Source organism: Eurosta solidaginis, chromosome 5 (genome assembly GCF_040869045.1).
Source record: "Eurosta solidaginis isolate ZX-2024a chromosome 5, ASM4086904v1, whole genome shotgun sequence".
Classification (NCBI taxonomy): domain Eukaryota; kingdom Metazoa; phylum Arthropoda; class Insecta; order Diptera; family Tephritidae; genus Eurosta; species Eurosta solidaginis.
In genome coordinates this window covers 200,715,964-200,733,698 of record NC_090323.1, presented here as the reverse complement: position 1 = coordinate 200,733,698, position 17,735 = coordinate 200,715,964, and the positions used below count along the sequence as shown (strand labels likewise).

General features: G+C 36.3%; 1 protein-coding gene across 2 annotated transcripts in view; it reads left to right on the top strand.

Moving 5' to 3' along the window:
* LOC137252150 (GTP-binding protein Rhes) overlaps positions 1–17,735 on the top strand; it is a 235,748-nt gene that overhangs the window by 183,764 nt on the left and 34,249 nt on the right. For both annotated transcript variants that reach the window (XM_067787475.1, XM_067787474.1), the window contains exon 5: positions 14,379–14,572. In XM_067787475.1, the coding sequence (XP_067643576.1) occupies positions 14,379–14,572 (194 nt within the window). The remainder of the gene's footprint in view (positions 1–14,378; positions 14,573–17,735) is intronic.

The window sequence follows — 17,735 nt, the reverse complement described above, 5'->3', positions numbered from 1 at the left end:
AATTTAGCTAAATGAATTTGCTTACTTTCACACATTTGGGCACGTACAAATAAACTCACACGTAAATTTAATACCTGTAATTACTTTATTACACAGCATGAGCTCAGATTTCATAAATTTAATGAATAAATTGGCTGTCTTGGCCCGCTAAATATTGAGTGACTTATTACAATTTCATTGTTTTATTATCTAAAGCACTCGCACTCAAAATATTATAAAGCCCAATTTATGTTGAAAGCTCTTGCCTTCTCAGTTTAATTGCTTTTGTTGTCTTTGATTGCACGATAAGAGTTACAAGGACAAAAGGCTTAGAAGAGAACAATGCAGTAGAGCGATAATCTTTTGTCAAAAAAAAAAGCATTTTTCGCTACTCTCGCAGTACAGCTCGAGTTAAATTTTTTAATTTGCGGGTAATTTATTTCAAACTAAAAAACAAAGATAGTGTATGAAAATATTGTTCTCTATTATCCCTATAGATAAGATAATATAGATATATGTATATAATATACACACGCCTCACGTGATCCGCGCAATTCCCTGTACCTGGGACCGCTTTTAGCATTACTTCGAGTAAGGGAGCGCGCTACGTGAGCCCTGTGGCTCCTCTCACGCATATCGTTTGCATATGTGCTGACCGTATCCCAACTATCACTTCGTCAGGTCATGTTATTGATGACGCTGCCCGGGGATAGGTTGACAAATATCTTTTCTACCCTCCTTCGTTGGTCGACCAAGTGCTCGCATTCAACGAAGGTGTGGCATCATCCATCTAATTTTAAACAGTGCAGGAAATTCGGGTTTCAACCTTGCGTATTCTCTGCAGGAATTTGCGGAAGTAATCGTGTCTGTTTAGAAAATGAGTCAGATAAAAATCGACCTCTCCGTGGCTTCAGTTCAGGAATGAGCTCCTTGCTCCACTTTTCTATGGTGCTGTTGCTTCACTATTTTTGGCAGCGTCGAATCGATTCTTTTTCGCTCCTGTATGTCAACAGCAGCTCTACTCGCTTCCGAACTGCTGTTGTATATTGCTTTTCTTTCCTCACCAAGAAGATATATCGGTGTGGTTCCCGCTACGACCAGAACAGCATCATGTAAGACCGTTCGGTTACTAGCTGCAGACCGTGAGACTTTTTCTGTAGTAGTATGTGTTAACACGCAGAATTTTTGAGCATAGAAATGACGCATGAGATGTTTGCTGCTTGAAGTACAAGCTTAAACTGATTGACTGTTTGCTTTACCGTATCTCTTTCTCTGCGCTTACAAGACATTTAGGCGAACGTCGAATAGTTTTACGAAGCTCTTGAGTGCAACACTGCTAGAGATATGTATGTGAAAATAATCTTCTAGCTTAATTTAAATTTATTTGGTTTCTGCTACATGATAGGAAATAAGCAAAATATCGTGTCTACATATTTATTATCCATTATATTCAAGCATACTTAATAGTTGATATACTTAAGTATGCTACAAAAGTACTCAAATGTGCGTCAACGTACATATTCTAGTAGTCCAAAAATATCTCAAGAGATGAACAATTTATGCTTTAGTAAACTCTTAAGTACTTTGGCTAGTTAAACAAGATTTCACTGGAAAATCTTCATGTTTTTTTTTTTTTGCTTAATCCAAGGGAAGACAACAAATATATATGTAATCTCCTAGTCGCTCAGGTCGAATTTTTTTAGTTGCCAAGACGACGATGGCGCATATAAGATATAACATAAGTCCTGGGACGTAAAGCATTTCTCCGTTTGGTCGTTTAACAAGTTCTGGTAAACTTTTTAATTCAATCAATGAGTGGTCTCACATTCTATGCACCGACCACTTTAACCTTATCTAAAAACAAGTAAGGAAGGTTAACTTCGGTTGTAACCGCACATTACATACTCAGTTGAGAGCTATGGTGACAACATAAGGGAAAATAACCATGTAGAAAAATGAACCGAGGGTAACCCTGGAATGTGTTTGTATGACATGTGTATCAAATGAAAGGTATTAAAGAGTATTTTATGATGGAGTGGGCCATAGTTCTATAGGTGGACGCCATTTAGGAATATCGCCATAAAGGTGGACCAGGGGTGACTCTAGAATTTGTTTGTACGATATGGGTGTCAAATGAAAGGTGTTAATGAGTATTTTAAAAGGGAGTGGGCCTTAGTTCTATAGGTGGACGCCTTTTCGAGATATCGCCATAAAGGTGGACCAGGGGTGACTCTAGAATGTGTTTGTGCGATATGGGTATAAAATTAAAGGTATTAATGAGGGTTTTAAAAGGGAGTGGTGTTAGTTGTATAGTTGGTCGCCTTTTCGAGATATCGCCATAAAAGTGGACCAGGGGTGACTCTAGAATGCGTTTGTACCATATGGGTATCAAACGAAAGGTGTTAATGCGTATTTTAAAAGGGAGTGGGCCTTAGTTCTATAGGTGGAAGCCGTTGCAAAATATCGAAATAAAGGTGGACCAGGGGTGACCCTAGAATTTGTTTGTACGATATGGGTATCAAATTAAAGGTATTAATGAGGGTTTTAAAAGGGAGTGGTGGTAGTTGTATAGGTGGTCGCCTTTTTAGAGATATCGTCATAAAGGTGGACCAGGGCTGACTCTAGAATGTGTTTATACGATATGGGTATAAAATTAAAGGTATTAATGCGTTTGTACCATATGGGTATCAAACGAATGGTGTTAATGAGTATTTTAAAAGGCAGTGGGCCTTAGTTCTATAAGTAGAAGCCGTTGCGAAATATCGCCATAAAGGTGGACCAGGGGTGACTCTAGAATGTGTTTTTACGATATGGGTATAAAATTAAAGGTATTAATGAGGGTTTTAAAAGGGAGTGGTGGTAGTTGTATAGGTGGTCGCCTTTTCAGAAATATCGCCATAAAGGTGGACCAGGGGCGACTCTAGAATGCGTTTATACGATATGGGTATAAAATTAAAGGTATTAATAAGGGTTTTAAAAGGGAGTGGTGGTAGCTGTATAGTTGGTCGCCTTTTCGAGATATCGCCATAAAGGTGGACCAGGGGTGACTCTAGAATATGTTTGTAAGATATGGGCATCAAATGAAAGGTGTTAATGAGTATTTTAAAAGGGCGTGGGGCTTAGTTCTACAGGTGGACGCCTTTTCGAGATATCGCCATAATGTTGACCAGGGGTGACTCTAGAATATGTTTATCCTACAAACACATTCTAGAGGTATCAAATTAAAGGTATTAATGAGAGTTTTAAAAGGGAGTGATGGTAGTTGTATATGTGAAGGCGTTTTCCAGATATCGGCCAAAATGTGGACCAGGGTGACCCAGAACATCATCTGTTGGATACCGCTAATTTATTTATATATGTAATACCTGCCAAGATTTCAAGGGTTTTTATTTCGCCCTGCAGAACTTTTTTAATTTTCTTCTACTTAATATGGTAGGTATCACAACCATTTTATAGTTTTTTCTAAAGTTATATTTCGCGTCAATAAAACAATCCAATTACCTTACCATGTTTCATCCCTTTTTTCAGAGTTGGTATAGAATTATGGCATTTTTTTCATTTTTCGTAATTTTCGATATCGAAAAAGTGGGCGTGGTCATAGTCGGATTTCGTTCATTTTTTATACCAAGATAAAGTGAGTTCAGGTAAGTACGTGAACTAAGTTCAGTGAAGATATGTCGATTTTTGCTCAACTTATCGTGTTAACGGCCGAGTGGAAGGACAGACTGTGTATAAAAACTGGGCGTGGCTTCAACCGATTTCGCCCATGTTCACAGAAAACAGTTAACGTCATCAAATCTATGCCCTTGCCAAATTTCAAAAGGATTGGCAAATTTTTGTTCGACTTATGGCATTAAAAGTATCCTAGACAAATTAAATGAAAAAGGGCGGAGCCACGCCCATTTTGAAATTTTCTTTTATTTTTGTATTTTGTTGCACCATGTCATTACTGGAGTTGAATGGTGACATAATTTACTTATATACTGTAAAAATATTACATTTTTTGTTAAAATTTTACTTAAAAAAAAAAAATTTTTTAAAAGTGGACGTGGTCCTTCTACGATTTTGATAATTAAGCAGATATATAGTAATAAGGGTAACGTTCCTGCCAAATTTCATCATGATATCTTCAACGACTGCCAAATTACAGCTTGCAAAACTTCTAAATTACCTTCTTTTAAAAGTGGGCGGTGCCACGCCCATTGTCCAAAATTTTACTAATTTTCTATTTTGCGTCATAAGCTTAACTCACCTGCCAAGTTTCATCGATTTATCCGCCTTTGGTAATGAATTATCGCACTTTTTCGGTTTTTCGAAATTTTCGATATCGAAAAAGTGGGCGTGGTTATATTCCGATATTGTTCATTTTAAATAGCGATCAGAGATGAGTGCTCAGGAACCTACATACCAAATTTCATCAAGATACCTCAAAATTTACTCAAGTTATCGTGTTGACGGACGGACGGACGGACATGGCTCAATCAAATTTTTTTTTCGATACTGATGATTTTGATATATGTAAGTCTATATCTATCTCGATTCCTTTATACCTGTACAACCAACCGTTATCCAATCAAAGTTAATATACTCTGTGAGCTCTGCTCAACTGAGTATAACAAGTAAAGAAAGTCTTAGTTCGGACAAAACCGAATATACCCAGCTGTGTGATATCATATACATATATATTAAGGATACTTTTAAGGGGAAATATCACTAACATTAAAGAACATGAAAGCTGAAATATGCTACCAATACACTTGCAAATAACATCCTCGGTAAGAAGCTATAAAGCCGTCCTAGGAGCAATGTTCTTAGCAAATCTCCATGAAATTGGTCCCTATTTGTTCGAGTTTGATATTGAAAATTTTGTGAAGAGCTTAATTTAAAAGGACCATTTTGCACAATATTTTTTTAAATTTTGGTACATTGCACTAATATAAATATCTATACTGTTGATGCAGTTACGCGCCGTAAATATAATTACGGTCAAAAAAAGCCGACGAAAATTATTTCCCTCTTACATTATTTCTACGGTAACTACAGCTACGCAAAGAACGTTTTAAGATCTTGTGTTGCATATTGATAATACCTCAGCGCATTTGGTGATATGTTGAGACAGAAAAGTTAGTACGTCCCTAGCAGTTTTCGTAAAAGCAAATGTTATAAATTAAAAGTCATAGTGTTATCCTTAAGAAAGAAATTTACATAAATGTCTACAAACACCCAATAACCAAAAATATGATAGCGTACGCGATGTACATTGCCATGGATCATCCTTTAGGGGATTGTGGAGTAAATATATAGAATCGGACGGACAACTGAACGCGATGATAGGCATACCATCAAGAACACATTTGAACATTTGTACACATTTAATACTATTGCGGAAATTGCCGTTGAGTTTAAGGATAGTATAAACATGAAAATTAGAATAAAAACGGTACAGCGTCTCTTGAGGAAAAATAATTTGATGGCCCATGGCTAAAAAAAACCCCGCTTTCCACCAAAAGAAAAACGATCCCGCATGCTAATTGGTATCCTGAAAACTATGATTCATATTCTCTTATGAGTGCAAAATAAATTTTATTTAGTTAAGGCTCGCGATGTGTATCAAGACCCAGAAATCGGGAATATTGAGTCAAAACTGCATTAAGGCAACAGTGTAGGATTCTCCGTATATAATGGTGTGGCTCGCACTAAAAACAGTGAGAGTTGCTTAGATTATGTTAAGAAGTGTTAAGCTAACTCCGCCGCCTAAATTTACTGCATTCAAGACGGCATCTCACTAGGAGTTGGAGGGCTAATCCAGCACGGTAATCTGAACGCAGCTGTGAATCCATATTTTGGGAGTAACCACGCATTACAAAACTTAATTGAATATATTTATTGGCATTTATCAGAGAATATGACTCTTCGCAGTAGCTCTTTTTCTTTTTTCGCAGAACCAGCTTAGTGGGGGGGAAGGTTTTTGTGGTAAGAATCTGGTTTTATTCCAGCCAGGGGCCATATAATTATTTTACCTCAAGTGACGGCGGACCAACAATATTATATTTTTCATGTTTACACTATTCTTCAATTCCGCGGAAGTTTCTGGAGCGCAGTTTTAGATGTATTCAGAAGAGCTATCGTGACGATATTTCTATTAACACGTTCAGTGGCATTTCGTGGTGGTCCACTTCGATAACGAGTGGATAAAGTCACCTATTGAATATATTTCGTCCAGAATCTCCTTGGGGATGCTTCATTATAATGTTATCCGCCGACGCTTTCCATATTTTTCGTGATTTGTTCTTCTTAAGCAATTATGATAATTTCTTCTTCAAGGATAAATCTATTACCTATATGAATATAGTTGATTTTACGAAAACTGCTAGGGAATTTCTAACTTTCTCGCCTTAAGATACCACATAATTAGTTAAGGAATTATCAATGTTACCCACAATAACTATTTTCCGCGGCCTGTTTTTTTTTTTTTTTTTTGCCATAAGTGTACACTGCCAATTTTTAACCATCGCTAAAAGTTTATGCAACTTTTCAAGGAATATATATAATCCCAAGAACCACAATTCTGCGAAATTGCAAAGTGGTACTAACTGCTTCCAATTTACGGCTTTTTAAAAACAAAAGATTTTTATATGGGCATGCTCTTGAATTACGGCTTGCAAAACTTTCAAATTTTCTTCCTATCAAAGTAGGCGGTGCCACTCCTATTTGCCAAAATTTTACCAAATTTAAATTTTTCGTCATAAGGACAATCCACGCATCACATTTAATCACTATTTCGGTCTTTCGTAATGAATTATCGATTTTTTTCCATTATTCGAAGTTTTGATATCGATTTTTTTTAAGTGGACGTGGTGTAGGCACAAGGTGTACATATAATTGCAAGGACATCTTTCCTGCAATGTTTGAATATGATACGTTTAACGGCTTTTGAGTTATGGTTTAATAACTTCCAAATTTTCTTTTTCAAAATTTGTTCGATATTATTCCATTTTCCAAAATTTTACGAAATTGAATTGAATTGAAGTCAACCCACGTATAAAGTTGCATCACTTTATAGATCTTACGTGTTAAATTATTGATTTTTTTCCAATTTTTCTAAATTTTCAATACCAATCTATTGTGAGTCAAGATAAGCCAATATACAAAATTTCTTAAAGGTATCTTGTAGGGTGTTTGTTTAAGAAGACGAGTTCCATGCTATGAAAAGCTTCTCAGTGAAAACTCATCTACCTTGCAGATGCGTACCAGGAATACACCTTAACGCTAAGCTAATCGTTTATCAAAAAATGTCCACCGTTTCCGTTGAAACACTTCGAAATATTATCGATAAAGGAATTATCATTAAAAACGTTAACAAAAACGTGATACTTTATGTTTGAAATGTGCTGGCCATAGTACAGGTCTACAAATAGGATATGTAGCAGCATGCACATACACAGCCACCCTCATCTGATAAAATGCTTGTTCTTGTTCGTTTTTTTGTGGATGCTATTTGGCACTGTTGTACTTCTTAGGTCCAAGAAAAGTGTAGTAGCTGCTAACGAAAACTGCGTAAAATTTTTATCGTAAAGTTACAAAGAAATGCCCTTATTTACTTTCAAACGAGCACTTAATTACATCCCTCTTTAGAATCCATATGTTTTCGACAATTTTAATTAACAAATTGTGATACTTTATAACCGGGGGCGATTGCTAAAACACGACCAAAACTGTCGGGAGAGGTATTAATAGACGCGTTTTTGCTCGCTTCCAATAATTCGAATACTTTTTCGCCTCTGGGCTATTGATAAAAGGACAAAACGCGTCTTTTCATTTCTCTTTCCACATTTTTGGACGGGTTATTGCAGTCAACCTCGGTTTCAAACTGTTTTTCGCGGAGAACTTTTGAACAGGTAGAAAAACTTAGCACCAGTGTTTGTATTCTTAATACTGGAATAACTACGCGTCCTCAGATATCCCAATACAAGACTTTTGTATAATTTTCTGTAGGACCCATATAATTGCACTACATTTTCATACTAAATTCGTTCAAAAAATTTACCATCACTGCAACCCATATCTGATATTCCGCTCCTTTTTTGTTTCCCCGCGTCGCTTCCAACTACAGCAACCCCGGTAATTTTGACACTTCGTTCAGTGTCAAACGCATGTTCCACGCAAGTTCCACTGAGTTCCACAATAGTTTGACACTGACCGAAGTGTCAAACTGCAATGTGTTAGAAAAAGAAAGGAATTGCTTCCTTCTCATACATATCATACTTGTAAACCTGTACTATGGTGCTGGCAATGCTATAGCCATGGGGAAGCTGTAAGGTGGTAACAGCGAGCACACATACACACACAAACTCCATGTAATTTGTTTGTGTAATTCGTTGGTGGTAATGTCAAAAATACTCTGAGAAATATTCGTACTCTCAAAATTCATGAGAAAAGTTGCAATCAGCGTGGCTAATGTTTTCACCTTTAAAGACTCCGCCATCAATCAGCTTAGCCAGCATTGTTTGAAATTAATAATCATGTTCGTTAATTTGACGTTCTTAACGTTATTAAAGGAAACGAAATGACTTTGTTTCGTTAATTAACGCGAATTATCGTAACGAAATGATATCGGTTCGTTGGTTAAGCATGCCTGATGCGTACACAGATGTAGGTCGCGTGCCTACAATTTGTAGGAAAAATTAAAAGAACCACGACACAAAGTGGAAGAGAAGCTCGGCCTAGATTTCTTTGGATCTAAAATGCGCCAAGTACTTTTTTTATTTTTTTTACCTAGGTTTGAGGTAAATTTTAATGGCAATGACTGCTTCGGAGGCTAAATAATTTTTTGCAACATTCGTCATTTTACTCTTTATTCCCTTTTACAATGACTTTCGTGCAAAATCTAAATGGAATTAAGAAAGAATTTATTTCTTGAGGTAAATCGTGCACGTGTCCTTTTCACACGCGAACTATTGACAAGTTAATTTCTTTTGTTATGAATGTATATACATACATGCATTAGACTGTCTACGAAAAAAAAATTTGTATTCTATCTCCTTGCTCCCAGGGAAGAAAGTGTGATTTTGGAGAATTAATCATCAAAGTTTGAACATTTCAAATTAACACACGTCCGCAACGAAATTGTATAGGAAAAGGCGCTTTCAATTCTACTGAGTTGTATTACTTTCACAAAAAACTGCCAGTAAAACACTTAGCCTTAGACACTTGACCGCGTCGTAAGATAACAATTAAATGCCTTGTCACTTTTATTGGTTTGACGCGACAAAGCCTTCTATGGAAATTTGGTCTTAAGGTGTCCATTGTTTTCATCTTTCACTAAACATTGTTCCAATGCCGGAATGTTTATTTTATTATTATGAATTATGTCACCCGTCGTGCAGACCTTACGAAGATAATTCATAAAAGTGAGAAACAGCAAACAAAACTGTCAAATTTGTATCGCAAATCCGTCGCTATATCATGCTCTTTTCTTCAAGTTCTACATATTTACATTGAAAGAGCTTCAGGATAACGAATTGACCTTATTGAATAGGTGCCTTTTACAACTCTATTCAAATATTTAAATATTCCTGTAAATTTGATGTATTTCAAAAGAAAATTGTATGTATCGCTAGAGCTCCATTATATCCTTGGTGATTATATAAAAGTTCTTAGGCCTGTTTGAACGAAAAAATTGCGCTGTTTTTCTGAAACAGTGTATTCAATGTACATACAAGTATACACACATACATACATACATACATTTTTATGTAAATGTAATATACAAAAAACCGCAAACAAAAGCAAAATGAAAACAATGTAAAATCTATGAAAGCTGAAGAAGTTGATGAACCTGTAAATACACATAGATATATACACATATATATTTGTAAATTTCTGCAATGAGAATACCTCCATTTGTGCGTGTGATATTTCACCTTGGTATTTGTATAGACCATTCAAACTTAAGGTGAAAGGTTAACAGTCGCAATCATTTTGCTTATCTCACTAAATTGATTAATTTAAAAGTTGCTATATATTCGTTTCTTGCCATTGCTGCTGGATAACCCTCTGCAGAGTTTTCGCTGCGTGGGAGTTTTTTAATGTCTTTAGGCAGTATTAATAATTTAGAACGAGCTTTTGTTATTCATATTAAATATTGTCACGAATATTAGCAACACTAAGGGATACTATCATCTCTAAACCGACACTAAGCAGTGACTTGAATGCACATCAACAAATCAATAATTATGTCTACCCATATGTCCAGAAAGGCAGCGGAGAGTAAGCACAAACACATGCATATATCTGAGATACTCCCAAAAGTATGCAATCATTTGTGCAAGTATCACTCACATATACACGCATATGGGCTATTAGAGAAGCTTTAAAATCGTGCATCTGCAGTTAAAGCTGAGTAATTTTATAGCTGATAACTAACTAGTAAGTTCTGGAAATAGAAGCGCCTAGAAATATGTCAACGAGGAAACCGCACAGTATAAAAGCAGCAACAGTTGAGGCACGGCAATCAGTTTGGTTTAAGCAAGCTATCAGTTGCGAAGTATAAGTGCTATTTTGAAGTACTTTAATAAAGTCCATTTTTTGCATTATTCAATATTGGAGTTATTTATTCAACAGTTTAGTGATTCGAACATTAGTAGAAGGTTGCAAATAAGAGGAATTGCAGTAAATTCGTTACAATTGGTGTCAAAATAGGAATTGTTGAATAAATTCCGAAGATTTTGAATACAACTTGGACATGGCAAAGTTGAGTGAATTAAAGATCCAGCAACTAAAAAAGGAGTTGGAGAAACGTAGATTTAATACAACCGGCAATAAGATCGAACTTCAAGCACGGCTGCAAGAGGTAATGGAGTCGCAAGGAATTGATGTGGACGAGTATGTCTTTTATTCTGTTGGGGACGAGACAACAACAAAAATTGAAAAGAAAAACGAAACATCGCAGACAGTTACGAGTACAGACTTGAACATGATTTTGGCTGCAATATCTGCTCAAACATCGACAATGGCATCCCAACTGGAATCCCAAGAGACACGCATAAAATCCAAAATGGAAACTCAACTGGAAGTACAAAAGACAAATATAACATCTCAACTGGCAGAACCGAAGACATATATGGCATCCCAAATGGAATCAAAGGAGACACGTATATCGGAAATGTCGTCACCAATAGCATCCAGGATTGAAGCACAGGAGGCACGTATATCCGAAATGTCGGGACAAATTTCAGTACAGGTATCATCGCAGATCTCTGCACAACTAGAAGCCCGTATGGACGAAACAATAATGCAACAACAACCAACATTTGCAGAAACGGTATTACATGCATTGACTCAGGAAACTGCCTCACTATTGAGTAAACCAGCATACAAAGCTCATCGTGTGGAAGTAGAAAGACCAGAGTGGGTAGACGCAATTTTAGAAGCTTTAAATGGAACGCAACAGAAAAATAATGATGCAGTCAAATGCTTTAAGTGTGGTAAGCCAGGGCACATTACACATTATTGCAATACCAACCCTAATAGTTCCAACAATGTGGGTGGCAGTAAACGCAGAGCTGAAGGAGATGAGCAAATCTCCAAGTCCACACAAACGCTAAACTAAAGCGAGTCAGCCGCAAGGGGCGACAGCTGGCTCCCGCAATTCAATGCCCCATAATATCTATCTCGCGAATTGGAAGAAGGTCAAGCAATCTTACTGTCGGAGGAAACATCTTGCTTTTGTACTTTTTGTATATTTTTTTGGCTTATACATACAAAACCTACTTTTAAATCAAAAGCTTAGTTCTAAGCAAATGCTAGCGTTTTATTTTTAATCTTCATCAGTTTATTAACAAACATGTTCAAATTTGTATGGCGCCTGCAGTTTGTAATTCACATTTATAATAACATAAACTAACTCATCATTAGCAGATAATCATTCCCTTGTTTCTTGCTGGGACCAAAACTCAAGAGACATCTCACGTATGTGCGCGTAAAATGTTGCTCATACGCCCCACCCTACATCTCCTATGTATCATTTACAGCGCCCACATTTTCAAATATTTATTATACTCAGCTCAGCAGAGCTCACAGAGGATATTAATTTTGTTCACATAATGGTACCCCGTAACGACATAAACTAATCGAGATAGATATAGACTTCTATATATTAAAGTGATCTGGGCGAAAAAAGAAATTCATTTAGCCATGTCAGTCCGTTCGTCTGTCCGTAAACACGATAACTTGAGTAAATTTTGAGGTATTGTGGTGTTCTTGCATTCAATGTACTTACTTGAATTTGTATAAATTTATGTTCCTGGTGTATCACCAATATTCCAGTGAATATATATGGGTATAATAGTGCCCAGATCCTTACTATTGGTTATCTTACAGAAAAAAGGTTTGAAAACGACTTTTCCTTAGGTTGCTCAAAATGTAATAGTGAAGTGTCTTTATTTATCGATTGCTTAGTCTGGTACATAGTACAATGAGATTCATTTGTTGTTGTATGTAATATAATATTAATGGAAAGGTAATATAATAAAATTAAGGCTCCTTTACAGGTATCTTAATGAAATTTGGTACGTAAGTTCATAGGCACTCATCTCAGACCGCTATTTAAAATGAACGAAATTGGACTATAACCACGCCAACTTTTTCGATAACGAAAATGTCGAACAACCGGAAAAGTTCTATAATTCATTACCAAAGACTGATAAAGCGATGAAACTTGGTAGGTGCAGAATAGAAAATTAGTAAAATTTTGGCCAATAAGCGTGGTACCGCCCACTTTTAAAAGAAGGTAATTTAAAAGTTTATCAAGCTGTAATTTCCCAGTCGTTGAAGATATCATGATGAAATTTGGCAGGAATGTTACCCCTAACTATTACTATATAGGTTCTGAATAAAAATTAGCAAAATCGGATGACAAACATGCACACTTTTAAAAAAAAAAAGTTTTTTTAAAGTCAAATTTTAACAAAAAAGTTTATATCTTTACAGTATATAAGTAAATTATGTCAATATTCAATTCCAGTAATGATATGGTGCAACAAAATACAGAAATAAAAGAAAATTTCAAAATGGGGGTGGCTCCGCCCTTTTTCATTTAATTGGCCTAGAATACTTTTAATGCCATAAGTCGAACAAAAATTTACCAATCCTTGTGAAACTAGATACGGGCATAGCTTCTATGACGATAAATGTTTTCTGTGAAAATGGACGAGATCGGTTAAAGCCACGCCCAGTTTTTATATACTGTCTACCGTCTGTCCTTCCGCTCGGCCGTTAACACGATAACTTGAGCAACAAACGATACATCTTTACTTAACTTAGTTCACGTACTTATCTGAACTCAATTTATCTTGGTATTAAAAATGGGCATAATCTGACTATGACCACGCTCACTTTTTCGATATCGAAAATGCCATAATTCTTTACCAAATACGAAATAAAAAAATGAAACATGGTGATTGCATTGGTTTTGTGACGCAAAATATAACTTTAGAAAAAACTTTGTAAAATTGGTGTGACATCTACCATATTGAGTAGAAGAAAATGAAAAAGTTCTGCAGGGCGAAATCAAAAGCACTTGGAATCATGGCAGATTCCGGTTCGTGGTATGACATAAATAAATTAGCGGTACCCGACAGATGGTGTTCTTGGTCACCCTGGTCCACATTTTGGTCGATATCTCGAAAACGCTTTCAGATATACAACTAAGGGCCACTCACTTTTAAAACCCTCTTTAATACCTTTACGATACCATATCGTACAAACACATTACAGAGTCACCTGGTCCACCTTTATGGCGATATCTCGAAAAGGCGTCCACCTATAGAACTAAGGCCCGCTCCCTTTTAAAATACTCTTTAATATCTTTCATTTGATACCCATGTCATACAAACACATTATCGTACAAACACATTACAGAGTCACCTGGGCCACCTTTATGGCGATATCTCGAAAAGGCGTCCACCTATAGAACTAAGGCCCGCTCCCTTTTAAAATACTCTTTAATATCTTTCATTTGATACCCATGTCATACAAACACATTCTTAGGGTTACCCTAAGTTCATTTTCCTACATGGTAATTTTCCCTTATTCCCGTTCCAAAAAACGTCACCCTTGGTCTACAATTTGGTCGATATTTCCCAAACATGTGTGATATGGAATTAAAAACCACTTATAAACCTTATACGAAACCCTTCGAAACTAACGCTGCTATAATTATGCTCAGATGAGCAGAGCTCACAGAGCTCTCAGCTGAGTATGTAATGTTCGATTTCACCCGAACTTAGCCTTACTTACTTGTTGTTGTTTACGTTTGTGTTACTTTTATATCTTATTCACGCAATCTGTCACATCTGTCAACTGATTTTGCGAATTCAATTTATGACTTTTTTTTACAGATCTGCACGTGTGGGAAAATCGTCGATTGTAACAAGATTTCTTGGTAATCGTTTTAATGAAGCATACATACCAACCATTGAAGATTTTCATCGTAAACTTTATCGTATAAGAAATGATGTATATCAACTCGATATATTGGATACATCGGGACATCATCCATTTCCAGCGATGCGACGCTTAGCAATCATGACCGGTTAGTTTGAGGTTTATAGCCAACAATTTTGTTTAATTTTGTAATTTATCTTTGTTTGCTCTTTCTTTGGATTTCTATACAAATATTTAATTTTAATTTAACCCTAAATCAAACGCACCTTCCCTTTGCAAAACCTTAACGCACAATTGTTGGTACGATAATCTGCAAATCACCCCTTAAAGTATGCAACAAAAAATTTACAACCCATAAATGTACATATATATTGACACATCACTGCAAATATTCAGCAAAGCTATTGACATTATTCCTTTTAATGGCACAAAACAATCCACAATCAACAGTAAAAAGCATTTGAATACGCCAGGTTGACTTACAATGTATCTGGCTTTAGTATTCATAGAAATGTGTTCAGCATTATAAATCACAAAATACGGGGCCAACTAAGTATAATAGTGTCATAAAAGGTAAAGGTGGTAAAAAAGACGAAAGCAAAGCAATGAAACCCTAATCCCCTGGTGGTAAAAATGAATGTTTTTATTTTTTGTTTTTTTTTTTTTTTGTCGCACATTAAAGCATACAAAGTTAGAGGCATAGACATTTCAAGAAAGTTTAAGTAAAAAATGGAACGTGAAAATAGCCAATTTCTGCAACATTCTGGTAGTTATTGTGGTTATTAAGTCTTTTGACTTATCACATTTCATTTCATTGTAAAATTCGAAATTAATATTTGTAATGCTGACGTTGTTGTTGTTGTTGTAGCGAAGGCTTTGAGGAGTGTTATCGATGTGTTGGTCCTTTGCCGAATACAGATCCGGTACGTTCCGGTAACACAGCTCAATTAAGGTGCAAGCCCGACCATCTCGGGAACGATTTATATAGCCACATTAAACCTTTAGGCCATCCCTCCCTTCGCACCCCCAAGTTCCATGAGGAGCTTGGGGTTGCCAGAGACTCGACTGTTAGTGAAACGGGGTTCGCCGCTCGAAGGTGGGGTTGACAATTGGGTTTGGAGAAGCTATATATTGCGCTGGCAACCTGAAAAGGTTGCGCTACACAACCCCTTGAATCTTGTAATGCTCATGGAATTCGAGAGTTTTGAAAGTTGTTAAACTGTGACACAGTGCTTCAGTTTGGGAGATATAAGTTAAAGGACAATAGGCCTTGATGAATAAAAAAATTATTTTGCTGGGCCAACTCGCCAAATGAATAAATACAAACAGAAAGATTTAACTTTGTAGAGACTAAGCATATTTTGTATTTTATTGTTAATAGTAAAACACCAGTTAAAACTAAACAGGTTGAAATACTTGTCCGTCCCGAACTCGACTGCCCGCTTAATGTCGTTGTCGCCCCTTTATAATATTGATCGCGGCAGCACTGTAGTTGTTGCGTAACCTGTTTACAGCCCGTTGTTGTGAGTCAGCATGCCAGCGGCTTCCCGCAGGTTCAATATGCCTTGGCTTGATTTTACAACCGTGTGAAATGCAATTATGCTGACAATGCGTCTGGAGAATGAAATAGCATACGTATTATCCGCCGTCACTAACTATGGCCTTGAATTAGGAAGTTAGGTTGCCATGCGTGGCCGTATGTTGTGAGAAATATAATTTGCTGACTCAGCGCACGTGGTATGACCATCCGTGGGAAAGGGCAATAAGGGCAACTGGTGCGTGTTAACTTGTATGTCCTTATTTGAAGTGCAAACGTCTTAACAAAAGGTTATCGAAGAGCTATCGACCTATTAGCAGTTTGTTAACGAAAGGTTATCGATTTGACATCGGCATATTATCACGTTGTTGTCGAAAACGTATCGACTTGTTATCGAAAATGTATCGACTGATGATCAAAAAGGTATCGACATATTATGGAAAAGTTATAGAAAGTTATCTTTTTATTATCTTTTAGCTATTAAAAAGTTATCGATTTGTTGTCGAAAACAGCTCAATTTGTTATCGAAAAGTTTTCGATTTCATATTGGCGTGCTATCGTTTTTTTGTTCAAAAATTATTCATTTGTTATCGCAAGCTTATCGATTTGTAAACAAAATGTTATCGATTTGTCCTCGAAATCTTATCGATTTCTTATCAAGAATATATCGAGTAAATCTTCTATAGGGAAGCTATCAATTTTTTATTAAAAAGTTATCGATTCTTTTTTGACCATTCATCGGTTTGTTATGAAACAGATACCGTTAAAAATGCAATATAAAATCGATCACACATCTGTAAAACGTCGATAACAATAAGAAATCAATAAGAACCCTATGATTCGGTGATAACAAATGGAACACTAGAAGATATTAGATCGTCACCGACAATAAGCTGATAACAAAGCACTTACTTGCCGGTGTCGGTTATTACCGATACGAAGCCGGCGAAGTTCTTCCACAATCGCCCAAAATTGTTTGCTACCCTTAGTGAGGGTTGCTGCAATCTCTGAGCGAACACTAACCAAAAACATTAGTTTACTAAAGGTACACCTGTATGTTTACATATCGAGCTTAATGAGTACTTGGTATTCACGCCTTTTTTTGCTTCTCAACTTCATCCGGCACGGAGATAGGAAGTGAAATTTAAACCCATATCAAGAGTTAACGCTAACCGAATCAGATTTTGAAACCGAAATTTCTACTAAGAGGGAAACGAAGACCTGCATATAGAAGGATATGGAAGTTAGAACAAAAACCGCAATCTAGGCAGATAGTGACATGACCCAAGAATCAAACACGAATCCAGAATCTCGGCCATTAAATAAAACAAAGAACTTGCTAAAAGAAAATGCTGGATATGCATAACACAATGTAAAAGATAAACATCCCAGCATTCGTCAGCCTCGGAATTTCTTGTTGTTCCCTCCTTAGCGGTCTGAAAGTTTGCGCTGAAGTCTGATATGAGATCGAAAATGCTTGAGGTCTATATACATATTTCATGAAGATCGGATCTATAACTGAAGCTATTGCTTTAATTTATAAACACCACACTTTAGTGTGATATAAAGAAGCTTCTTGTACTCCATTTCAGAGGTGATGTAGAAACTCTAAAGATAGTGATAAGAGAGATCTATAGAGAAAATTCTCTATAACGATACAGCCAATAGTAGAATAAAACTATTTTGAGGTATTGCTACCACCATTTTTGCCTCCATCAAGTTAAGCCCACTGACAGCATACTTATCGTTGTGGAGTAGTCTGATAGATTTCGTA